At 40.7% G+C, this 26,479-nt stretch overlaps 1 protein-coding gene across 2 annotated transcripts; it reads right to left on the bottom strand.

The window, feature by feature from the left end:
- Positions 1 to 886: 886 nt before the first annotated feature.
- On the bottom strand, positions 887 to 23,253 carry PDCD2L (programmed cell death 2 like; the record flags this gene model as incomplete). 2 transcript variants are annotated; one of them, XM_079723735.1, is made up of 7 exons in its annotated part: positions 887 to 1,337; positions 15,543 to 15,691; positions 19,929 to 20,039; positions 20,996 to 21,369; positions 22,651 to 22,711; positions 22,867 to 23,033; positions 23,146 to 23,253. In XM_079723735.1, 7 exons carry the CDS (start codon positions 23,251 to 23,253, stop codon positions 1,207 to 1,209), a joined length of 1,101 nt encoding a protein of 366 aa, XP_079579861.1. In that variant the 3' UTR covers positions 887 to 1,206. The 2 variants fall into 2 exon arrangements, with proteins under 2 accessions (XP_079579861.1, XP_079579862.1); XM_079723736.1 differs by having other exon boundaries at positions 20,996 to 21,363.
- Positions 23,254 to 26,479: the final 3,226 nt, after the last annotated feature.

Genomic DNA, 26,479 nt, shown 5'->3' with positions numbered 1-26,479 from the left:
GGCCCTGCAGACCCAGTGATCCTGAAGTATCACTGACCAACACCTTTGCTTTCTTCTACACAGCCAGCCACTTTCCCCCAGGTGCCTCCCACCCTCCCAGGAAAGGGGGAGAGGGCAGGCCGCATTAGATAGGGTTCTCACCAGTCACACACTGCCCAGGAGAACCACATCTCATGATAATGTGGGCCTAATGTGTTATTTACCAAAGTTTATGTTTATTAATATAAATCAATCAAATTGTTTATGTTAACACCCAGTTTCCTCATCTATGCAGGCAAACAGCAGGTCTGTACACAGCTGGTGGAGGTGTTTTCATGCTGCTGTCAAGGGGTAGCAGAATGGAAGCAGCTGATCACATAAAAACTAAATGGAGAAAGGGGAGATTGGAGAGGTAGACAGCTGGATGGAAGGACAATGTCCAGAAGAGAGAAAGGGCCCCCTTCCTGTGATGCTTTAGGGGCAGGAGGTGAGGGCGGAGAGCCTGAGGTGGGGGAATACCAGGCAGGTCTAAAAAGCTCACGTCACAGGGCAGGAGCCTCAAGCAGCTGGAGCAGTTCCAGTAGTTTGCTCTGTCAGCACCCAGGGACAGCAAAAGTGCCAAGGCTGCAGGGGTGGTACGTGGCTGGCTGCACTCATGGCTCTCCAGCTGCTCTCCCTCCTAGAACCCACCGGTCTGCTTACATAGGATCACCTGCCCTCTGGGCTACAGAGGAGCCACATTCTGAGCTGCCACTGTGGACACAGGCCACTGACCCTGGAAGGGTTAACCAGCCCACAGCTGGGAGGTTCTAGTCCTGGCTCCAGACCCATCAGGGGTGCCAAAAAGCAAAAAGAAACAAGAAACAAGAGCTAATAAATTGTGAGTCAAAATGAGGTAAAAACACAATTTAAACATTACAATTTGCTTTAATTTATATAAACAAAAGGAAATGGCTTCCCAGGTGGCACAGTGGTTAAGAATCCACCCTGGTCCAGGAAGATCCCAGATGCTGCAGAGCAACTAAGCCCATGGGCCACAACTACTGAGCCTGTGCTCTAGAGCCCATGCTCCGCAGCAAGAGGAGCCACCGCAATGAGAAGCCCACGCACTGCAATGAAGAGTAGCCCCCGCTCTCCGCAACTAGAGAAAGCCCACGTGCAGCAACAAAGACCTAACGCAGCCAAAAATGAAAAAAAACAAACAAAAAAAACACAAAAGGAAATGCACTACTTAAATAATAATTCATCTGGGTCCTCTTGGATAATACAAAATTCTTCCACGGGAGTCTGATGATTTTGAGGCCAGCAACTCTTCTCACATGTGTATATTAGAATGGTTCCGAATTCCACAGAAAGACCTGAAAAGTACAACATATTCAGGATTCCAGCAAAGAGAAAACTTATGAGATACACTCAGTATTAACAGTTTGCCCTGTTTGGGGAAAGCATCTTAGGAGCTTGTGTAGAAATCAGCGATTTTTAGAACATGGCTGCTGTCATCTGACGATGCTGGCCTTCAGCTGCAACATTTCCAGCCTCCAGCCAACCCTGCTCACTTCAGACTGGTCCCCACAATCTGAATTGGTTCTGGCAAGTCCATCCTGTTATTAAAGGCAGTGGTTTTTGTATACTGACAGACTCCCTTGGTTTGTCTCACATCTGAAGTCAAGGGGAGATTCTGTCGGCAACCAAAGACCTCTGTTCAGTCCTGAATGGCAGGTTTTTCTTCCAATTCCAGGGCTTGTTCCTGTACTTGGTGCTCCTAAGTGTATAGTCATACCACCCCTTCGACTGTCTAGTTGGTGAATATATTGTGCAGTGTTAAATACATCGCACCCTCAAAGCTGTTTGCCCATTCTGTCTTTATTTCAAAAATCTGAACAAATGGCTAGCATATACTTGAACTCTTGGTGAAATTTAAATGTTAATAAAATAGTATACCCATCAAAAAAAAAATTCAAAGTTTGCTTAGTGGATAGAGCCCAGACTCTGGAACAAGATTGCTTGAGTTTAAACCCCAGCTCTACCACCCTGAGCACCTCTATGTTATAATGACTATATTTATCATGATGATAAGATTGCTGTAAGGAGGAGTAAATAAGCCAATACATGTAAGATACTTAGAACAGAGCCGGGCACATCTTAAGTCTTAACTGTTAAACAAAAAGGTTCAGCAATTAGAAGATAATACAAAGGAAGGAAAAAGATGGCTCAATATCAGGATAATTGGCGTTGCCACAGGGAGTGATTCTACCTTACACACTGAAAAAATAATTACTTAAAGCAAAAACAGTGCTCACTAGTTTTCAGTCACAATACAGTTGCAGTGTTCTTACAAAAAGTGACTGCTGATTGCAAAAAACCCACAGATTTATCAGTAAAATATACTATTTTTTTAAAAAATGTTTATTTATTTATTTGGCTGCATCAGGTCTTAGTTGCGGCATGTGAGATCTTTAGTTGTGGCATGCGAACTCTTAGATGTGGCATGTGGGATCTACTTCCCTGACCAGGGACCGAACCCAGGCCCCCTGCATTGGGAGCACAGAGTCCCAGCCACTGGACCACCAGGGAAGTCTCAGTAAAATATACTTTGAAAATAAACAAAAAGTCTCAATTAGTCTTCATTACAAATGTCTAGACTATCTGACATTGAAGATCATTTTAAAATATGTTACACTGGGGCTTCCCTGGTGGCGCAGTGGTTGAGAGTCTGCCTGCCAACGCAGGGGACACGGGTTCGTGCCCCGGTCTGGGAAGATCCCACATGCCGCGGAGCGGCTGGGCCCATAAGCCATGGCCGCTGAGCCTGTGCTCCGCAATGGGAGAGGCCACAACAGTGAGAGGCCCGCGTACCACAAAAACAAACAAACAAACAAAAAAATATGTCACACTGACAGAACACTACCTCCAAGAAAGGATACAGGCAAAAAGTAGAAAATAAATCCTAAGAATTTATAGAAGTTTATTGATGGATGGAGCCATGAAGAATGTCATCAAGAGAACATGAGCAACAAGAACTCCTGTTGAAATCAGAATAGGAAAACAGGAGTCAAAAGGAGGAGTTGGGCAACTGGTTTGCAGCAGCAAAAGAAAAATACCTTTTAAAAATGTAGACAGCAATAATGGAAAGAAAATCAAAGACAGTACAAAGAAAGGTCAAAATAGAGCTGATTTTGAAAAATTAATGTGAATTTGAGATAATTCCCAACTAGAATGAGCAACAGGCAGTTTTCAGAGGGCATTGAAGGCTGAAACTCAGTACTAGTAACCACCAGGAGAGGAAAGAAGGAGGTGTAAGGAATTAGATAGAATAAAATACCAAGTAGCTGAGTATTATACATGAGCCCAGAGACCTGCCACATTTGGGGGATGAGGGAGGGGGAGGAGAAAGACACAGTATATGGAGATCAAAACAGTCCCATTACACATCCAATGAAAAACATCAGAAACCACAAGAAACAGAAAAGACAGGTGAAACTTAATTACAGGTAGAAAAAGAGGCTTGAGAGAATCTCAATGAATGTAGAAGGAAAGGGAAAAGCATGCATTTGAGAGGAGAAAGCTGACCAAAGCAACTGGTGTTGCTTCCATAGAAAAGCTACAAATTCAATAGAAAAGATACTCAGAAATAAAAAGGAAGAAAAACTAAATATATGGGTCAGAAGACCTATCCTGTCCCACAATAAAAGGATTACAGAACAATGGGACGGCAAGACATATGTTGGTTCAGTGCCCGGACTTCATAAATGAAGAAAATTCTACAGGCATCCTAGCATAAAGTTAGTTACAGGTGGCAGCGGTGGGAGGGGTGGAAATCAGTCCACCCTCAGACTTCTACAAAGCAACATTCAATGCCAAAACATACTTCCCGGTGAGACGCAGCCATGGGAGATGACAGGAGGTACCAGATAAAAGGACTGGCGGGGGGTCTCACTGTTGACAGCATGGGCAATTACAAAGTTCTGAAGAAAGAAAGTGGGGCTTAAGAACTTTATACATAAGCTGTCCTTCAAATATAAAGGCAGGCCAGCACACACATTCTAAAGTAAGAACAATACCTACGAGCCCTCTTTGAGGTTATTACTTGATAGATTCCAGCTAGGAGAGAACAGTCAAAATAAAGAATTCATAGGCTAAACAGCTGTGAAAATTATGGCTATAGAATACAGACTTATAAACCTTGATAAAGCAAAAATGATACTAAAATATTTGGAGATGGAGTAGGGTATACATTTCCTTATCTATTATAGTAAAGGAGCCAAATGCGTACTATTCAAAATTGAAATACGGAATGAATATAATTCTCTTAATTTCAGAGGATCTTTTTAGAAACTAGGGCCTCTTGAATAAAGAACCCATTACCTAGGAACTTCCCTGGTGGCGCAGTGGTTAAGAATCTTCCTGCCAATGCAGGAGACACGGGTTCAAGCCCTGCTCTGGGAAGATCCCACAGGCCACGGAGCAAGTAAGTCCGTGCACCACAACTACTAAGCCTACGCTCGGGAGCCCGCGAGCCACAACTACTGAAGCCCACGTGCCTAGAGCCCGTGCTCCGCAACAAGAGAAGCCACCGCAACAAGAAGCCCAGGCACCACAACGAAGAGTGGCCCCCGCTCGCCACAACTAGAGAAAGCCTGCACGCAGCAACGAAGACCCAACGCAGCCATTAAATAAATAATTAATTAATTAATTAATTAAAACGAAGTACATGGTAAGGATTTCCTGGATATGACAGCAAAACACGGCAATAAAAGTAAAAACAGACAAATTGGACTATATCAAAATTAAAAACTTATGTGCATCACAGGACACAATCAGTGGAATGGGAGAAAATATTTGCAAATCATATCTGATAAGGAGTTAGCATCTAGAATATATAAGCAGCTCCTACAACTCAACAAAAAAAATAAATAAGCCAATTAAAAAATGCACAAAGGACTTGCACAGGCATTTACATAAAGTGATATGAAAATGACTAATAAGTCATTAACACGAAAAGATGCTCAACATCATTAATCATTAGGGAAATGCAAATCAAAACCATCACGTAGCACCTCACACCCATTAGGATGGCTACTATGAAAAACACAGAAAATACGTGTTGGTGAGGATATGGAAGAATTGGAACTCTTGTGCACGGTTGACTGGGAATATAAAATGGTGCAGCCACTATGAAAAACAGTATGGTGGTTCTTCGAAAAAATAAAATAAAATAGAATTACCATATGATCCAGCAATTCCACTTCTGGGTATATAACCAAAAGAAGTGAAAGCAGGATCTCAAAGAGATATTTGCATACCCATGTTTATTGCAGCATTATTCATAACAGCCAAGAGGTAGAAGCAAGTGTACATCAACGAACGAACAGATAAACAAAATCAGTATATACATATGATAGAATATTTATTCACCCTTAAGAAGGAAGGAAATTCTGACACATGCCACCATGGATGAACCTTAAGGACATTATGCTAAGTGAAGTAAGGCAATAACAAAAGGGCAAATACTATAATTCTACTTATATGAAGTACCTACAGTAGTCAAATTCATAGAAACAGAAAGTAGAATGGTGGTTACCAGGGGTTGTGGGGAGTTGTTTGATGGGTACAGAGCTTCAGATTTGAAAGATGAAAAAGTTATGGAGATCCGTGTCACAACAATGTAAGTAAACTTAACATTGCACGGAGTAATGATTTAAATATTTTACAAAGCCATCTCCTAGAAAAACAACTAGGAGATAGACTTTTTGACTAAGAATTTTAAAAAGAAAAGGAAAAAAACAACAATAAAGACTGAGAGAAACCCATACATTTTTGAACTGTGAAAACCTAACACAAAAGTAGTTAAAAAAAAAAAAGAGGAGGATGTGTAACAAACAAGGAAGAGGTAGAATAAATACCTCAGCAAGAAAAATATGAAGATCTCAAAAAGTTAAGGGCTCACAGGATTGGTGTCAATAACATTAACTTGTAGAAATACTGGTTAAAAAACATATGCAACTACATATTATCAATACATAAAAGGGCAAAATAAAACTAACGTTTTGTCCTAAAGAATGAATGTTCATTATTTAAGTTGGCTTAATTACCTCATTGGGACTTCCCTCATGGTCCAGTGGTTAAGAAACCACCTTCCAATGCAGGGGATGCCAGTTCGATCCCTGGTCGGGGAACTAAGATCCCACATGCCGCAGGGCAACTAAGCCCATGCACGACAACTTCTGAGCCCACGTGCCACAAGAGAGAAGCCCATGCACCGCAACAAAGATCCCGAGGGCGGCAACTAACACCCGACGCAGCCAAAAAATAAATATTTTAAAAATAAATATTTTTAAAAATTTGTTTTTCCTCCATTAAGTCTAATTGTTATAATTATCACTTTGCTGTCATAATTGTTGTCCCTGCCATCCTTATAAGGATCACCAAAGGCATTATGAGTTTGTGCAGCTGCTTACACAGTGTTTTTCTTAATTAAAATATGATTCACATGCCATAAAATTTACCATTTTAAAGCTACAGTTCATTAGTTTTTAGCATATTCACATAGTTATACAAACATCCCCACTATCAGATTCCAGAACATTTTCATCACCCCAAAAAGACACCCCAGGCCCATACCCGTTAGCAGTCACTCCCCATTCTCTCCTGCCTCCAGGTACAAGCAACCACTAATCTTCTGTTTCAATGGATTTGCCTATCATGGACATTTCATATAAATGGAATCATATAATTTGTAGCCTTTTGTGTCTGGCTTCTTTCACTTAGCATAATGTTTTCAAGGCACAACTATTTATAGCACGTTTATCATGTAGTACTTCCTTTCTTTTCATGGCAGAATAATACTCACTGGAGATACCACATTTTGTTTGTACACTGATTTGTTGACGAACATTTCAGTTACTTCCACTTTTCGGGTATTCTGAATAATGCTGATACGAGCATTTGTGTACAGGTTTTGGTGTACGTATGTTTTCAATTCTTTTGGGTGGAATTGCTAGGTTATGACATTTTTAACAATAATATTTGCAAAACTTTTCCAAAATTTTGTACCAGATGCTGCAAAAGATGCTGGGACATCAACAACCTCCTATGTGGCTGATGGCAACAGAAACTGGTAGATACCTACCATGCAACAATTTGCTAACATGACTTAAATAATACTTGTATACACAGCTATTAAAAAGAACTCAAAGGGACTTCCCTGATGGCACAGTGGTTAAGAATCTGCCTGCCAATGCAGGGTTCACGGGTTCAAGCCCTACTCTGGGAAGATCCCACATGCCACGGAGCAACTAAGCCCATGCGCCACAACTACTGAGCCTGCACTCTACAGCCCATGAGCCATAACTTCTGAGCACACATGCCACAGCTACCGAGGCCTGTGCGCCTAGAGCCCATGCTCCACAACAAAAGAAGCCACCGCAATGAGAAGCCCGCACACCGCAACGAAGAGTAGCCCCCACTCGCCACAACTAGAGAAAGTCCAAGCACAGCAACGAAGACCCAACGCGGCCAAAAATAAATAATTAAATAAATTTGTTAAAAAAAAAAAAAAGAACGCAAAAAAATAGGATTAGACAGGCACTTCTTCAACCTGATGAGAGCATTTACAAAAAACCTACAGTTAACAAGTTACTAAGCTACCTAACGATTAAAGACTGACTGCTTTACTCCTATGATCAGAAATACGACAAGGATGTCTGCTCTCATATTTACATTCAACACTGTACTGAGGTTCTAGTCAGTGCAGTAGGCAAAAAAAAAAAAAAAAAAAAAAGAAGAAAAGAAAAAGAAAAAAAAAGACAGCCAGCTAAGGAAAGGAAGAAGTAACTGTCTTCATCCCCAAACGACAAGATTGTCTATGTTCAAAACCTGATGTAATCAACAAAATAATCAATAGAACAGTTGCAGGGCACAAGATCAGTATACAAAAATCAATTGTGGGGCTTCCCTGGTGGCGCAGTGGTTGAGAGCCCGCCTGCCGATGCAGGGGACATGGGTTCGTGCCCCAGTCCAGGAGGATCCCACATGCCGCAGAGCGGCTGGGCCTATGAGCCATGGCCGCTGAGCCTGCGATCCGGAGCCTATGCTCCGCAACGGGAGAGGCCACAGCGGTGAGAGGCCCGCGTACCACAAAAAAAAAAAAATCAATTGTGGAAATAATGTCAAGGAACATGGCAGAGTAGGAAGCTCTAGGAATCTGATCTTCCACTAAAGCAGCTACTGAGCTGGAAGAACTATCTGAAACTATCTATTTTGGAACTCTGGAGTCTAGTGAAACACTTCATCATCTAGTAAGAGCTCAATTAAGACACTAGTAAGTTTTAGAGATTTTCCTTCTTTCATTTAGCAACTAGCTCCAACACCACATCCAAGAAGCTCAACAAACTTCAAGCAGCAAAAACTCAGAGATCCACACCAGACACAGGGTAGTCAAATGTTAAACTGACAAACTGTTAAAACTCAAAGACAAAAGGGTAACTTTGAAAGCAGCAAGACAGAAGTAACTAGTTGCATACAAGATAGCCTCAATAAGATTTAACAGTTGATTTCTCAGAAACCATGAAAGCCAGGAGGCAATAGGATGACACATTTCGTCCTGAAAGACTGTAAATAAAGAATTATGTATCTGTCAAAACTATCTTCCAAAATTGAAGGAGAATTAAGATATTACCAGATTTTCTTTTTTTTTTTTTTAAGCTGAGGGAGTTCATAACAGTAGATTTGCCCTGTAAGAAATGCTAAGATAAGATAAGAATCCGCCTGCCAATGCAGGGGACACAGGTTCAAGCCCTGGTCCGGGAAGATCCCACGCCCACGAACCACAATGAAGAGCAGCCCCCACTCACCGCAACTAGAGAAAGCCCATGCACAGCAATGAAGACCCAACACAGCCAAAGATAAATAAAATAAATAAATTTATAAAGAAAAGCCAAGGACTAGAGGATATAACTAATAAATGTTACAAAACATTTAAAGAAGAACAAACACCAATCCTTCTTTAAGTCTCCCAAAAAATTGAATAGAAGGGACTACTTACTCATTCTCTGAGGCTAGTATTATCCTAATACCAAAGCCAGACAGAGATATTAAAAGAAAACTACAAACCAATATCCCTTATACGGATGCAAAAATCCTCAACAAAATACTAGCAAACCAAATCCAGGAGCTTATAAAAAGGTTTATATGCTATGATACGATGGGATTTATCCCAAGAATGGAAAGATGTTTAAACATACCAAAATCAATATAATATACCACATGAACAGAATCCACAGAATTACCATGATCATCTCAATTGATGCAGAAAAAAAGCATTTGACAAAATTCAGTACTCTGTAGTGATAAAAATCACTCAATAAACTAGGAATAGAAAGTAAATTCCTCAATCTGAAAAAGGCCATACATATGAAAAACTCACAGCTAACTTAATACTCAATGGTGAAAAACTAAAAGCTATTCCCCTAAGACCAGGAACAAGTAAAAGATGCCTACTTTTGTAACTTCTATTCGATACAGAAGTTCTATATAGAGCGACTGGACAAGAAAAATAAAAGGCATACAAATCAGAAAGAAGGAAGTAAAATTATCTCTACTGGGGACTTCCCAGGTGGTCCAGTGGGTAAGACTCCGTGTTCCTAATGCAGGAGGCCTGGGTTCGATCCCTGGTCGGGGAACTAGATCCCACATGCATGCCACAACTAAGAGTTCACATGCCACAACTAAGAAGCCCGCATGCTGCAACTAAGAAGCCCGCATGCTGCAACTAAAAATCCCGCATGTCGCAACAAAGATCCTGTGTGCTGCAACTAAGACCCAGCACAGCCAAAATAAATAAATATTTTAAAAATAAAAAAATAAAATTATTTCTCTTGCAGATGATCTGATCTCTTTTTTCCAAGAATGCTTGTTTTTTTTAAATTTATTTCTTTTTAATTTATTTAATTTATTTATTTTTTATTTTTGGCTGCACTGGGTCTTTGTTGCTGTGTGTGGGCTTTCTCTAGTTGCAGCGAGCAGGGGCTACTTTTTTTTTCTTTCTTTTTTTTTAATTTAATTTTTTATTTTTTTGGCTGCATTGGGTCTTCATCACTGCACGTGGGCTTTCTCTAGTTGCGGCAAGCAGGGGCTACTCTTCATTGCAGTGCGCGGGCTTCTCATTGCAGTGGCTTCTCTTGTTGCAGAGCACGGGCTCTAGGCACATGGGCTTCAGTAGCTGAAGCACGCAGGCTTCAGTAGTTGTGGCACACGGACTCTAGAGTGCCGGCTCAGTAGTTGTGGCACGCGGGCTCAGTAGTTGTGGCTCACGGGCTCCAGAGCGCAGGCTCAGTAGCTGTGGTGCATGGGCTTAGTTACTCCGCAGCATGTGGGATCTTCCCAGACCACGGATTGAACCCGAGTCCTCTGTGTTGACAGGCGGATTCTTAACCACTGCACCACCAGGGAAATCTGATAGGGGGCTACTCTTCATTGCAGTGCATGGGCTTCTCATTGAGGTGGCTTTTCTTGTTGCGGAGCACGGGCTCTGGGCACGCAGGCTTCAGTAGTTGCAGCATGTGGGCCCTACAGTGCGCGGGCTTCAGCAGTTGTGGCACATGGGCTCTAGGGCATGTGGGCTTCAGTAGTTGTGTCACACAGGCTCTAGCGTGCAGGCTCAGTAGTTGTGGCACACAGGCTTAGTTACTCCACAGCGTGTGGGATCTTCCAGGACCAGGGCTCGAACCCGTGTCCCCTGCATTGGCAGGTGGATTCTTAACCACTGCGCCACCAGGGAAATCCCAAGAATGCTTGTTTTTATTTTGTCTTTGTCTCCATGCTTACATTTCCACACTAACAGATCAAAATCAAATTATCTGCAACTCAAATATTCATATTAGAATAATGATAACAGAATTTCTGACCACAAAGATTCAGTGTTTCATCTTGATTTTTCTAATCAGAATTGTTTAAAAAATACCTAGAACTCACCAGTTCCTAGGATAATTACCAGAAAGTGACAAATTTTTTTTTTTTTGGCTGCACCCCACAGCATGCAGAACTTCCCCAATGAGGGATCAAACCCTTGCCCTTAAGCAGGGAGTCTTAGCCACTGGACCACCAGGGAAGCCCCCGAAACTGACAAATTTAAAGAAACAAAAATAGTAGACAATCCTGCAAGTGATTTTAGTTGTTGCTATATTTTGTCCCAGGAACAAGTCCCCTCTTAGAAAAACTACTCCAAGATCAAAGCCTGAAATGATTTTCAGTGTAGTAAAAACTACATGTTATTATAATGTCCATACACCTAATGATGTAGGTAAAGATAAAAAGTGATCTCTTCTTATGTGTTTAAAGCGATTCAAAAGAAATATATAAAGGTCCTAAGAAATCAGGTTAGATCTGAAATACAGTAGGGAATACAAAAAGCAAACAATTTTCCTTGTTTCTGATTGTAAAAGAGAAGTAGGCCATGGTAAACAAATATGTCACATGACAAGGTATGTTCATGTTAAGAACACTTCCATAACCACAGAAGACAGGTTTACCGATTGTTGAAATAAAAGAGAAAATGGATATGATGTACCTTAGGTAATTACTGGTAAACTGGAAAAAGATAATGCTGACACAAAAATGCCCTCATTGCAGATATTATACATGAGTGACTATGGCAGTTGTGCAAAGAGATAGAAGCCGTTATTCCTCAACTGTATATGATTATGCCAAACATGTGCCTTGGTCAACTCATCATCTTAAGGGACAGAATTTCTGCTTCTAAAATTAAACCACGCTAACCTTTTAAAGTATTGTACAATGAATAAACATGTTTGGTGAATTCGATGAGTAGATGGAATATTTTCATGTCTGTTCTAAAAGTACTTTAGATACACCTAAGAATACTCAATGGTCATAAAGATCAAATGTAATCAGCCACCGTCCCATGTAAAATCATTACATTTAGCAAATACTAATATGTGTGTGTATATATATAAAATATATATTAGTAAATAAAGATGATTTGATCTTATATGTAGAAAATCCTAAAGAATCCACACCAAAAAATTCGGTTTTGAACACTTGTCTCTGTTGTTTTTATATTATCCTTTAAGATCTCTGCTCTAGCCTTTATTCCTTCCTTTCTCCTGTGAGCTTTGGTTGGTTGGTCTTCTTTTTCTAGTTCCTTAAACGGTAAACAGTTAGGTCATTGATTTGAGATTTTTCTTTGTTTTGAATGTATGTGTTTACAGCTCTAAAAATGACCCAGCAATGCCATTCCTAGGATATACCCAAAAGAACTAAAAACAGGGAGTCAAACAGATATTTGTATACCAATGTTCACAGCAGCATTACTCATAATAGCTAAAGGATGGAAACCCATCAAGTTAAAGAATGAAAAAAAATTGTATATACATACAATGAACTATAAAAAGGAAGGTAATTTTGATACATGCTACAACATGGACAAACCCTGAAAACATTATGCTAAGTGAAATAAGCCAGACACAAAAGGACAAATGTTGTATGATTCCACTTATGTGAGGTATCTGGAATAGGTAAATTCACAGAGACAGAAAGAGATAGAATAGAGGTTACCAGCAACTAGGGGAAGAGAAAATGGGGGCATTAATTCCTTTCTGGGAGTGGGGGAGTAGTTAATTCTTAATGGGTACAGATTTTCTGTTTGGGATAACAAAGAAGTTTTGGAAACAGATAGTGGTGATGTTTACATAACATTGTGAATATACTTAATGCCACTAAACTATACACTTAAAGAAATGGCTAAAATGGTAAATTTTTATTTTTAACATCTTTATTGGAGTATAATCACTTTACAATGGTGTGTTTGTTTCTGCTTTATAACAAACTGAATCAGCTATACATATACATATATCCCCATATCTCTTCCCTCTTGCGTCTCCCTCCCTCCCACTTTCCCTATCCCACCCCTCTAGGTGGTCACAAAGCACCGAGCTGATCTCCCTGTGCTATGCGGCTGCTTCCCACTAGCTATCGATTTTACATTTGGTAGTGTATATATGTCCATGCCACTCTCTCACTTTGTCCCAGCTTTCCCTTCCCCCTCCCCATGTCCTCAAGTCCATTCTCCAGTAGGTCTGTGTCTTTATTGCCACCTTGCCCCTAGGTTCTTCATGACCATAAAATGGTAAATTTTAAGTATGTATATTTTACAACACATCTTTTAAAAAATCAATTATATTTAAATATACTAGCAGCAGACATCAGAAATTGAAATTTTTTAAATGCCATTTACAATAGCATAAAAAAGCATTTAATACTTAGAGTCAAAACTGAAAAAAGATGTGCAAGACTATACATTGAAAAGTATAAGACCCTGCTGCAAGAAATTAAAGAGAACCTAAATAAATGGAAAGACATACTATGTACGTGAGTTGGAAGACTCAACATTAAGATATCAATTCTCCCCACAATGATCCAGAGAATCAATGCAATCCCAATCAAAACCCCAGAATGCCTTTTACTTTTTAAAGAAATTGACAAGCTGATTCTTAAAAACACAGAAATGCAAAGGACTTGGAAGAGTCAAAATATCCTTGAAAAGGAAGAATAAAGCTGCAAGATTGACACTACCAGATTACAAATCCTACAAAGCTACAGTAGCCAAGACAGTGTGGCAGCAGTGTCAAAACAGAAAAACAGATTAATGGAACAGAATGCAGAATAGAGAGTACACAAATAAATTAACACATATATGGACAACCAATCTTCAACAAAGGTAAAAGATAACTCAGCAGAGAAAGAATGTCCTTATCAATAAACGGTGCTGAAACAACTGGATATTCACATGGAAAAGAATGAAGTTGATCCATACCTCACACCATATGTAAAAGTTAACTCAAAATGGACATAAATCTAAATGTAAAACATAAAACTAGGAAAAAACTAGTGTCCTTGGGCTAGGCAATTATTTCTTAGACAAGACATTAAAAACATGATCCATACAAGAAAAAATTAATCAACTGTCCTTCAAAATTAAAAACTGTTTTTTGAAAGGACACTGTTTAGAGAATAAAAAGACAAGTCATTTTATTCTGACTGGGGGGAGAAAAAGGAATTGTTTTCAAGTGGAGAAACCTGAAACACCAGGCGATCAAGGCTAACATCAACAGTCAATGTAAAAAGATGCACCCTTGATATCATGTGTGACATGAAGAAAATGGCACTTTACCCCTGTGATTTTCCTCTCAATAACCCATAATCTCATTCTGATTATAAGAAAAAAAATCAGACAAATTCCAATATAGGGGCATCTTACAAAGTAAGTGACCAGTACTCCCCAAAATTGTCAAGGTCTTCAAAAATGAGGAAGTCTAAAAATCCATCACAGGCAAGAGACACAACAACTAAATGCACTGTGGTATCCAGGACAGGCTCTTGGATATCAGGTAAAAATTAAGGAAATCTAAATAAACTACGGATTTTAGTTAATAATGTATTAATACTGCTTCATTAATTGTAACAAAAGTACCATATTAATGTAAAATGTTAATAAAGGAGAAATTGGGTGTGAGGAATATGGGAACTCTATGTACTATTTCTTAATTTTTCTGTAAATTGAAAGCTTCTATAGAATAAAGTCCATACCAAAAGAAACAGAAATAAAAAAAGGCAAGCCACAGACTTGGAGAAAATATTTATAAATTATATACTAAAGGACTTGTATCCAGAATAGATACAAAACTCTCAAAATTCAATAATAAGAAGACAAACTATCCAATTTTTAAAAAGAGAAAATGATTAGAACAGATATTTCACCAAAGAAAACATATAGTGGTAAATAAACACATGAAAAGATGCTCAAAATCATTAGTTGTTAGAGAAATGCAAATTAAAACGATGTGACATCACTACACACCTGTGAGACTGGCTAAAATGAAAAAGACAGACCATATCAAGTGTTGCCAAGGATGTGCAACTCTCATGTATTGCTGGTTGGGATATAAGTGGCACAACCTCTTTGGAAAACAGTTTGGCAATGTCTTAAAAAGTTAAACACACACCTACCATATAATTCAACCATTTTTCTCCTAGATACTTACCGAAAAGCCTGTCCATATAAAGACTTGTACACAAATGTTGATAGTAACTTTATTTATAATAGCCCCAAGTGGAAGCAACACGTTTCCTTAAAATAATTCTAATTTAGCTGTGGGGCAACTAAGCCCGCACGCCACAACTACTGAGCTCGCGCAGCTCAACAAGAGACCCCACATGCCACAAACTACAGAGCCCACATGCTCTGGACCCCGCGTTCCACAACTAGAGAGAGAAAACCCGCATGCCAAACTAGAGAGAAGCCCACACGCCTCAACGAAGATCCCACGTGCCGCAACTAAGACCCGATGCAGCCAAAAAAAAAATAAAGAAAATTTAAAAATAAGATAAATATTTAAAAAATAATAATAATTCTAATTTCCCAAATTTTTTGTAATATGCTTACATTTTATAAGGAAACAAAAATGAAACAATAGTCTTTCATTTTAAAAATAATTCCAAATTAGTGCTAGAAACCCACAAACTCAAATAAATAAACGGCTTATTACCTAAATTAGCACTTCTGAGCATGCTGACCAGCGCTGGCATAAGCTGAAACTCAAATATCCTTCGGATTCCACAGTGACTGCAGGCTGGGAGCTCAGTGACTTCTGATGTAGGACAGGTCAAGAAAAGTGGTTCTCCACTCCAGGAATACCTAGAGCAAGGAAATAAAGAACCGTGAATCAGAGCCACGTACAAGTCACATTCCAACATCTAAGACCACGCTTTGCAAATTTTGTTTCTTTCTTGGAGAGTATCCGGAGCAAAACCAGAGAGCAAAGAAAATCCAAAGGCCCAGAAAACTAGCTGCAAGGTTGTATATCATAGCAAGATATCTGAATTCTTATCAATGGTTACCAAGTCTAGATGAAGGCACTAAAGCTAATGTTGAACTGAATCTAACTAAAACTGCAACAAAGCCCAGACTCAGCTCAACTGCAGATTAAGAAGACTCAGTCCCCCACAGTAGTGGCCTTACAGAAGAAGGGACATATACCCCTAAGGAATAAATATTAACTTCAGTATCTACTGTTCTTTAACACACAATTTCCAGTAAACAATTTTTTTAAGTTACTAGATATTCAAAGAAGCAGAAAAAATTGACCCATAAAGAAAGTGAATACCAGGAGATCAACAGCCAAAATGATGGAATTATCAGACAGGCTTTATTTTTTTTATTGAAGTATAGTTGATTTACAAAGTTGTGTTTAACTGCTGCTGTACAGCATAGTGACACAGTTATACATATATATATATATATATATATATATATATATATATATATATATATTCTTTTTCATATTCTTTTCCATTACGGTTTATCACAGGATACGGAATATAGTTCCCTGTGCTATACGGTAAGACCTTAATCGAAAATACTTTTAAAACCACCACCAGGTTAGGTCTCTCACTTCAATCACTCTTGTACTTTAATATTTGCAGATTCAGTTCTTATTTCATTTTGGGGAAAATTTCCTATTTCATCTTTGAGTATTGTTTTTCATCCATTTGTTGAGTTCTCTATTTTGGACACCAATTATCCTTATAGTAGTTATATTTATCAACCTTCCATAGATATCACCTTCTCTCTAATTGCTTTGTATTTTTCTTCTGCATTCACTAGATTTTCACAACTCTTTTCACCACGTCAATACTTTGATTTTCAGCCAAGTCTATTATTTCTAAATTTATTCAATATGTAATGTGTGGCTTGGTTTCTTTAGCAACTCAATTTCCCTTGGCATCTCATAGTTACTTCATTTTCTCAATTTTGAGCTCTTGGGTTTTACTGAATGTATTTTCTTACAAAGTTCTTCTATATCTTGAAAACTCTGCTGGGAATTATGTGTTCTCAGATCATGTTTTCTTCCAGATATGGTTCTTGGCTCATTTTTGTTTGTACTATTCATTTCTTTAATTTTACTGTCGATAATATGATTACAGGAGCAGCATGCCACTTTTCATCTAGCTCATGCCTGAAGGGGGCAACTCTGTTTAGACCACCTGTTTTCTCCAAAACGGTGTGTGGGCTTTCTTACTGATTTTCTGTCTATCTCATATCAGAGGTCTGCTCCTTTCCCCTTCTCCAAGCATATTTTTCATTTCTTCTACTTTTCTGTAGGTGAAGTGGGGTGGGGATATGGTTCTGTAAGACTAGATGCAATCTACTAGAACACCTGGGTTTCACTTTTACTTCTCAGATAGTGTAAAATGTCTTACATGTTGGGAGATCCCATTTTAATGGGGAAGAAATTGTCCTTGACCTCTTTATCATTACTGTAACTAGTCAACAACTTTTGCTTCTGAGAGGCAATTCCTAATTCCCTGCATCATCACCCTACCACACCTAGTTCTCTGGCCAACAGCGCTACAGCAGAAGATACAGATTCTTTTCCTATTTGCTTCTTTCCAGATTCAAGATTATTACTGCAATTCTCAGGATTTTGGGCTAATCAGGGTATTTTGAAGAGGTGAAAGAAGAAGGTTGCATGGTTAGAACTCACACTAAACCATTCCAGAAATTTCTCTACCTTCCTCTGTGAAAAGTAAATTAATTACAAAAATAAATATTTAAATGCATGTGAGGTACCCAGAACTGTATTAGACATTTAGTGATATTATATCCTGAGCTGCCACTCTGAATTTTATGGTATTAAATTCCTTTCCTTATTTCAATGCTGATGAAAGGAATTTTCTTTTTAATACTTGTTTTTTTTCTATTTTATTTTGGGCTGACTTTTACCTTTTATATTCATCGTATCAGGCATTAGGGGAGAAAGACCATTTGATTTTACTCTGTCCACTTTAACTGGAACCATTTTTCAAAGTTTTCCCTATGTCATTATTTTTATATACTATAACCTGCTGGGTATGTCATTTCCTCTGAGGCCTCTCTGACATTCTACTTATAATAGCTATGTTTTATTTTCCTCATTTATCACTTGTGGAAATCATACAACACGTCTATTTATTTTTAACCTCCCTCACTAGAAAGCTAAAGCTATAAAAACACGGACTCTGTGTCATTTCCTGCTGTACCTGCAGCATCTAAAATAGACTCAATAAATATTTGCTGGATGAATGAATATGTTCACTGAATCCTTCCAAACATGCTGTAAAGTAGGTATTAGGCCCATTTTACAGAAGAGAAAATAAAGGTAAAGTCATCTGCCCAAGGCCAAGTCTTCTAAGACCTAAACCAAGGTTCTTTCCAACCGTACGACATCTGAAAAGGTGCTGGCTCCACCAAATACCTACTATACATGGGCACTATGTTTTGCATGAGAGTTATATACTCTCCTTACCGCCAAAGAATTTACAGAAATTAGGTGATTCAGTAGACCCTTGTCCTAAGATGATGAAGAATTCATAAATATGCCAGTGCTATTAAGAGATCCTAGGGAATTCCCTGGCAGTCCAGTGGTTAGGACTCTGCACTTTCACTGCCGAGGGCCCGGGTTCAATCCCTGGTTGGGGAATTAAGATCCCACAAGCCACACAGCACGGCCAATTAAAAAAAAAAAAAAAAAAAGATCCTAACAGATCTCTGCTTCCCCAAAACATAGCATAGTGGATTTCAAACAACAGCCAGTATTTATGTATATTTTACAGAGTATTTGCCTCAACACCTCATTTAATTCTCATAGGAATCCTACGAAATAGGTAGTTGCATCATCATCCTCACATTAGAGACACTGAGGATAAGAAAGGCTAAGTGACTTGCCCACGGACCCACAGGTAGAAATGGAAGACCTGGGAAATGAACTTCCAAGACCTATGATTCAATATCCTATGAGCACTTGTTACTTACTACAAAGTATTATGTCTTCAATATATGAAACTGATAAAGTAGAATGCACAGGGGAAATAAAATCAAAACTATTATAACTAACAAAGATTTAGTTACAAAGATGGAAGTCAAACTGATAAGGACATAATCTGTAGTTCAAGAAAAATCAAGACCCCACACCCCAGATAACAGCCTCCTAAACCCCCATCTCAAGAATAGCATCAACACTCACCCAATTTCACAAGCCAGAAGCTCAAAACCACTTCTGTTGCCTTCTTTTACTCTCATATCCAAGGGTCACCAAGAACTGCCATTATAAAAATATCCCACAGGAACTTCCCTGGTGGTCCACTGGGTAAGACTCTGCACTCCCAATGCAGGGGGCCCAGGTTCCACCCCTAGTCAGGGAACTAAGATCCCACATGCATGCTACAACTAAGGGTCTGCATGCCACAACTAAGAAGCCTGCAAGCTGCAACTAAGAGTCCACATGCTGCAACTAAGAAGCCCGCATGCTGCATCTAAGAGCCCACATGCTGCAACTTAACATGCTGCAACAAAGATCCCGCGGGCCGCAACTAAGACCCAGCACAGCCTAAATAAATAAATAAATAAATATTTTTTAAAGAAAGAAAAGAGAAAAATTATAAATATTCTATGACCCCAATTATTTTTTTTAAAAAATACACAAAACCTACTTACATGTGTGCATCCAAATGCATAAAAAATAAGTGAACTTAATAAACTAAAATCTTAGCTTCATGGTTTGAGGAATACTGTAGGTTTTGGTTTTCTTGTTATACCTTCCTGTGTTTCCCAAACTAATACACATTGCTTTTACAATCAAGAAAAACAATTTTAAAAAATGTGCCTTGGGCCTCCCTGGTGGCGCAGTGGTTGAGAGTCCGCCTGCCGATGCAGGGAACGCGAGTTCGTGCCCCGGTCCGGGAAGATCCCACATGCTGCGGAGCGGCTGGGCCCGTGAGCCATGGCCGCTGAGCCTGCGCGTCCGGAGCCTGTGCTCCGCAACGGGAGAGGCCACAACAGTGAGAGGCCCGCGTACCGCAAAAAAAAAAAAAAAAAAAAAAAAAAGTGCCTTTACCTCAAAATCTGCTCCTGACAAGCAGCAATTCTCTTCATGAATTTGTAAAACATCTTATCTCCACTTTTAATTATGGTCTTCTCATATTTTTCATCACCATCACTAGAAAGACTAAAAAGAGAAGCAAAAAACACTTTTGCCTGTATATATCCAGAGAATTACAGTATTTAGAAAAGTACACAATTTTTAAAAACTTTACCAAAGTAATATATGCACATAATGTAAATATCATATATTTACTACTTTATAACGAATATCACTAACCCCCCGCCACCCTTCTCTCAAGCCCTGCTTCCCAGCCATTTTCAACTCTGGATAATTATTTGCAATTTAAAAAGTCATTATGTCCACTGACTCTCTCCATTTCTTTCTCCATTATGGATTATTTTCAAACACCAACACTTCTTCACACACTCCAACAGTATTCTGAAAAAGCTTACAAATGATACAGCTCTGGTAAAGAACCAGATCAACTCTCCAAATATCCTATTGTAATTCTATTATAATAGCAAAGTGATTATTCTTACTTCTTTAGAGGGTTTTGGTTTATAAAGCCTTTCAAGACCTATTCTCTCACTTAACTCCAAAAACCATGTGAAGAGATACACCACCCAGATATCAGTATCACTCCCATTTTACAGGGGAGAATTGAGGCTCTGGGAGGGTCTCTGAGGTCCTAGGCCAGTTCTTGAGCCACAGCCAAGAGTCAATAAACAAATGGCATTTTTCTAACTTACCTGTCTCTGTTATACATTTAAAAACAGAAAAGTTAAAGAGACAGTAAACACATCTTGTGTAAATACTTGGTATTCCTAACTTCTGTTTGTTCACTTTCCTGAGGGTCCCTATAAACAGAACAAAGTGTTTTCAAGCTAACTCCAGTGTGGCTGGTAAGATCCCCTTGTCTGTCTCCCTTTCTCATCTGAGAGGCGTGAAGCAGAAAGGTCCTACACACACAAGTGCTGGCTGAAAAAGTTTCCCCAGATACGAGGGTAAAACCAAAGGGTACCTACTGTGAAAGCTTCCTGATCAAATCACCTCTCACGCTCAGCAGTACACACTCTCACCTTTGGGAAAGCAACTGCTCCATATCAATTCCCTCTCTCTGTTGATACTCCCTCAGAAGGCTCTGAGCATGATCTAGACTGACAAAGTCCCTGTAGTCATCTTCATCAACAACACAGATGTAGTAGGGCAGGAACTGCGGCAGCACGGAAGGCAAGGCCATCCCTTCCCCAGGAGGCACAGGAGGAGCAGCACCCGGGACAGTATCCTGCAGGCGGAGGTCTTGGAGCTGGGCAGTCCAGTCTCTGTCTTTGGCACGGCTGGAATCATTTCCAAAATCTGAGATAACCTGTGGTGGAGGCGCCTCCTCCCTGTCGCTTCCCCAGTCATCTGCACCTTCACACCAATCCTCAGCTGTGAGGCCATCTTCCTGTTTCTGGAAAAATATCCAGTGAATATGGTTCAAGCACACTTGGGTGATGTCACCTACTCCCTTGGCTTCCTGAGCCACCCATCCCTTCACCTTCCTGAGGGAACCTTAACACCAGCACCCCCCGCCCTCCACTCTGGCACACTCTGATTCAACTTCCTGGACCCCGTTTACTCAAAAGCATGTTGGAGGTGACAAATATTGTGTTTCCTTTTCAGGGGCACCATGGCAAATGCAGTACGGTGGTTTCTTCAACATCTCTTTCAGTTGTGCTTCATGTATTGCACATGGTAAGAAAGAACTACATTTCCCAGACTCCTAAGCACCTGGGGTCCTAGGTGTGATCAGGGGGTCTGTCTGTGTCTAGAGAGAGACACAAACTTGAGACAAAGTGAAGTGGAAGAAGGGGCCATGAAGCAAAAGGTAGCTGATCTGTAGATGGAGACAGCAAGGCTCTGGAGTCAACAGTTCTGACCAGGGCAGCTTCCATTCACCGGAACGCATCTCAGTTTCCTGACTGCAAGAGAGGTTAGCAGCTCCTCGACAGGCCAGTTCTGAGGTGTGGTTCTGGAGGTCACTCCTGGAGTCATCTCCTCCAGGCTATCCAAATAAGTTAGTAAAAACCTAATTTTAAGTCTGTCTCAGCTTTAAAAAGTCAAAGTGCTTTTCTATTATCTGCAATTGAACCCTGACAAATATAGGCAGACACCACCTTTTTATTCCCAGTATTGCTAGTACTGCGCTTGGCACACATTAAGAATTCAGTGTATATATAAAGCAGCATTCACAGGCAAAGGGAAGCTGAATTTTGTTCTGCAGCTACCAACTTGCCTGATTTTTTTAATTTAATAAATTCGAGTTTTGTCGTATTAAATATGTTTGTTATATACACATATACTTATCACAGTAAGTATACTTACTGTAAACACACACATATATAATGATGTGTATATACACACCCATACTTTTTCCCAAACAGAAAAATCAGTAAGCTATGTGCTTCCATGCCTTCAGTGCATAATTAAAACAACTAACAAGACGTTAAGGAAGTACCATTTTATGGTTCAAAAAAAAAAGCAAATTGTGGTGTGATGAATTGGGAGATGGGGATTGACATGTATACACTGATGTGTATAAAATGGATGACTAATAAGAAAAAGTAATAAAAAATAAACATAAAAAAGCAAAAACCATTCCAAAGTACTTCAAAGAACATGGCTTAAAGTTTGTCTTAAACGAAATACCCTCAAATTACAGCAGATCATATGATAGTCACAAGCGCTTTACCTGAGCGTCCTGCGTCTCTTTCTCTCGCATTTGCAGGCACTGGGAGCGGAACACCTTCCAACTTCATAGAAAAGAAAAACTGCGGTGAAGGGTCCATCGCCGACTACCAGCCGACTGACCAGTCCCCTCCGGGTGCGCCGGGTGCTGGCCCCCCACCCCCGCTCCCGCCCACTCGGTATAAAGTCCAGTGGGCACATCCCGGACTTGCCCGCCTACCTGCGCGCCCTGCCGCTAGCGCACCCCGGGCGGGGGCAAGCGAACACGTGCAGGAGCCGATGAAACGGGGAGCCTTCCAGCGGGCAGTACACCTGCACGACCAGGGCAAGCGGCTGCCTGCAAAGTTCACACACTGGCCTCGGCGCTGCCACGGCGGGCAGGGCGTCCTGAGGGCAAGGGAGGCACTCAGACCCTGACTCTTACCGAGACCTCGCCCACTCCCTCACCCCGTAGCCCTCACCAGCACCCGCCGACCCCGGCTCCGGCGCCCCACCTCACCGGAACGCCGCCCAGCTTGCTCGCGGTCCAGGCGCCCAGCCCCCTGGGGCAGCCGTGCACTGCAGTATCTCGAAGCCCGAGCAGCACCGGCTTCCGAAGGGCCGCCATAACGACGAGACGCCCACCTGAAGAAGCGAACTACGGCAGCCGAGAAGGTGCGCCTCTCTGTGCACGCGCACCGCCTACGCCTGAGAGACGGCCTCGCCCCCTTCAGACCGCTTCCGGGGTTACAGTTTGGAGCCCTGAGGTGAAAATCGCGGAGCGGCAAGGCTTTTTGGCTCGTAGTGCGCGCTGCTAAAGGAAGTTGGCACCCTATACTGTGAACTAGTCTTGCCAAAACGTTTTATCTAAAATAAGTGGGATATGGGACTTCTCTGGCGGTCCAACGGTTAGGGCTACGCGCGTCCACTGCAGGGGGCGCGGATTGGATCCCGGATGAGGGAACTAAGCTCCCGCATGCCATTCGGTGCGTGAAAAATAAATAAATAAAATAAAATAAGTTGGATAATAGCACTGTCGTTAACAAGCCCCTCCCCCCAAAAAGAAAAAAACAAAGTCCTAAATTTTTATTTATTTTTTAAAAATTATTTTTAAAATTTTTATTGGAGTATCGTTGACTTACAATGTTGTTAGTTTCAGGTGTACAGCAAAGTGAGTCAGTTATACATAGATCCACTCTTTTTTTTTTAAGATGCTTTTCCCATATAGGCCATTATTGAGTAGAGTTCCCTGTGCTGTACAGTAGGTTCTTATTAGTTATCTATTTTATATATAGCAGTGTGTATATGTCAATCCCAGTCTCCCAATTTATCCCTTCACCCCCCCCCCCAAGAAAGCCCTAAATTTTTAGAGAAGACACATCGAAATGCCTATAGATGAAATGATATATCTGGGATTTGCTACATGAGGGGCGGGACTGTAGATGAAATAAAATGGGCCCTGGGTTGATAATTGTTCAAATTTGGTGTCAGGCACAGGGTGGTCTCTTATGCTATTTGACTTTTATATGTTCGAAATTTTCGGTAATAGTGTTTTTTAAATGCCTGTGGCACACATAGGTGAATGTCAAAAACATCGTGCTAAGTGAAAGAAGCCAGACACAAAAGGCCACATTCTGGAAAAGGTGAACTTTTTGTAATCAAATGGATGGTTGCCAGGGTTTGGGTTTAGGGGTTTAGGGGGCAGAGGCTGACCACAAAAGGTGCCAGGAACTTGTTGGGGTGATGAAAATGCTGTATATCTCACTTGTGCTTGTTACATGACTGTATACATTTGTCAAAACTCAGAACTGTACACCAAAGGAAGATGAATTTTACTATATGTAAATTATACCTCAATAAACCGGACTTAAAAAAGCATGTTGCAGAAGCACTGTTTCAGGCTTCATACCATGGTGTGTAAAAAAAGGAAAAAAAAGAAAAAGAAAGTGACTTCCCCTGTGGTTCAGTGGGTAAGACTCTGTGCTTCCAGTGCAGGAGGCCCGGGTTCAATCCCTGGTGGGGGAACTAGATCCCACATGCATGCTGCAACTAAAGAGTTCACATGCCACAACTAAGAAGCCCACATGCCACAACGAAGATCCCACAGGCAGCAACTAAGACCTGGCACAGCCAAAATAAATAAATTCGTTAAAAAAAAAAATAGGACACAGGTGCCTCCTGATGTTTGGCTCCAGCCCCAGCGAGGACCTGGAGGTGAAACCAGTTTACTTCTGGTTTATCACTGCCAATCTGATGGCTTTAAAGGTGCTGTGAAGTCCAATCTTGCTGTTCACTTCAGGTCTAGCCAAAGAGGCTGGATGACTTGGTAGATACTTGTTATTTTAGCTAATGTTTCCCAGGATACATTTCTAAATCCTTGCAAGAAGAAACAAACTTCAAAATTCTTCTTGGGGACTTCCCTGGCAGTACAGTGGTTAAGATGCCACGTTTCCACTGTAGGGGGCACCGGTGTGATCCCTTGTTAGGGAACTAATAAAATCCCGTATGCCCCGTGGTGCAGCCAAAAATTAAAAAAAACCAATCTTATTCTTGCTAACACAGCAAGATTTCCTCCAACAGTTACTGAGCTCTCTCCAACGTGTCATCTGTTTACATCCTAATATAACCTATTACAGCCTCTTGATCAAAGTGTGATTGCAGCATGAAGCCTTATTACTTAAGAGGAATGGTCAAGATGTTAACTGCTGCCCCATTCTGGAATTTCAGAAGCAATTTAACAACAAATTTGACACTGACATTATTGTGGAGTCCTTGGAACAACGTAAGGAGTGCTTGCATGTGTGAGACTTGAAGTGTCTGACTTAATTCATGGTTTTGTAGGGTTTGGACCTCCTGACAAACTCACACAAATCATCAAATTGTGATACAGTTTGTATTTGAGGAAGTACAGAATGAAGATGTTGAAAGCTGCTTCAGTCTCACCTGAAGGGCTGCTTGTGATGGTTAATTTTACGTGTCAACTTAACCGGGCTAAGGGATGCCCAGATAGCTGGTAAAACATTTTTTCTAGGATTATCTGTGAGGGTGCTTCAGAAGAGAATAGCATTTGAATCAGTAAACTGAGTAAAGATCTGCCCTCAACAATGTGGGTGGGCATCATCCAATCTGATGAGAGCTTGAAGAGAACAAAAAGGTGGAGAAAGGGTGAATTCTCTCTCTTCTTGAGCTGGGACATCCATCTTCTCCTGCCCTTGGACATCAGAGCTCCTGGCTCTCAAGTGTTTAGACTCTGGGCCTCCCACCAGTGGCCTCTTAGTTTTCAGGCCTTCAGACTCAAACTGAGTTATAGCCCTGGCTTTCCTGAGTCTCCAGCTTGCAGACAGCATATCGTGGGATTTCTCAGCCTCCATAATGATGTGTGCCAGCTCCCATAATAAATCTCCTCGAATATCTGTATAGAGATACACAGACATATCCTATTGGTTCCTCTGCAGAACTCTAATATACTGCTCAAGACTTGCAACAACTGGCAGCCACAGGATAAGTGGAAGCTGTAAGTGATGACAGTGGCAGTGATGAGCAGAACAAGGCAGGGCCAAGGGACACATGGCCAACTGACATATGCCAGGTGCTCCCACCTAAGGGAAGACATGAGACTTGGCAGCTGGCCAAGAGGAACTCAGTGGGCCCACTGCTAAAAGATCATTCATGTGAAGACAAGCTAGCCTAAGAGGGTCTGCCACCTAGAATTTTCCTCTCTACAGACTTGTGTGCTTGCTCTTTTGTAATAGAGGCAGTGCCTCTGATGGGAATATAGCTCACTTTTCATCAGCTATATTAAGAAAGGAGGTGGGACGGGCTTCCCTGGTGGCGCAGTGGTTGAGAGTCCGCCT

Source organism: Hyperoodon ampullatus (assembly GCF_949752795.1).
Source record: "Hyperoodon ampullatus genome assembly, chromosome: 18".
NCBI lineage: Eukaryota > Metazoa > Chordata > Mammalia > Artiodactyla > Ziphiidae > Hyperoodon > Hyperoodon ampullatus.
Note: the sequence above shows the minus strand (reverse complement) of the source record. Positions and strands in the feature narration are given on the sequence as shown.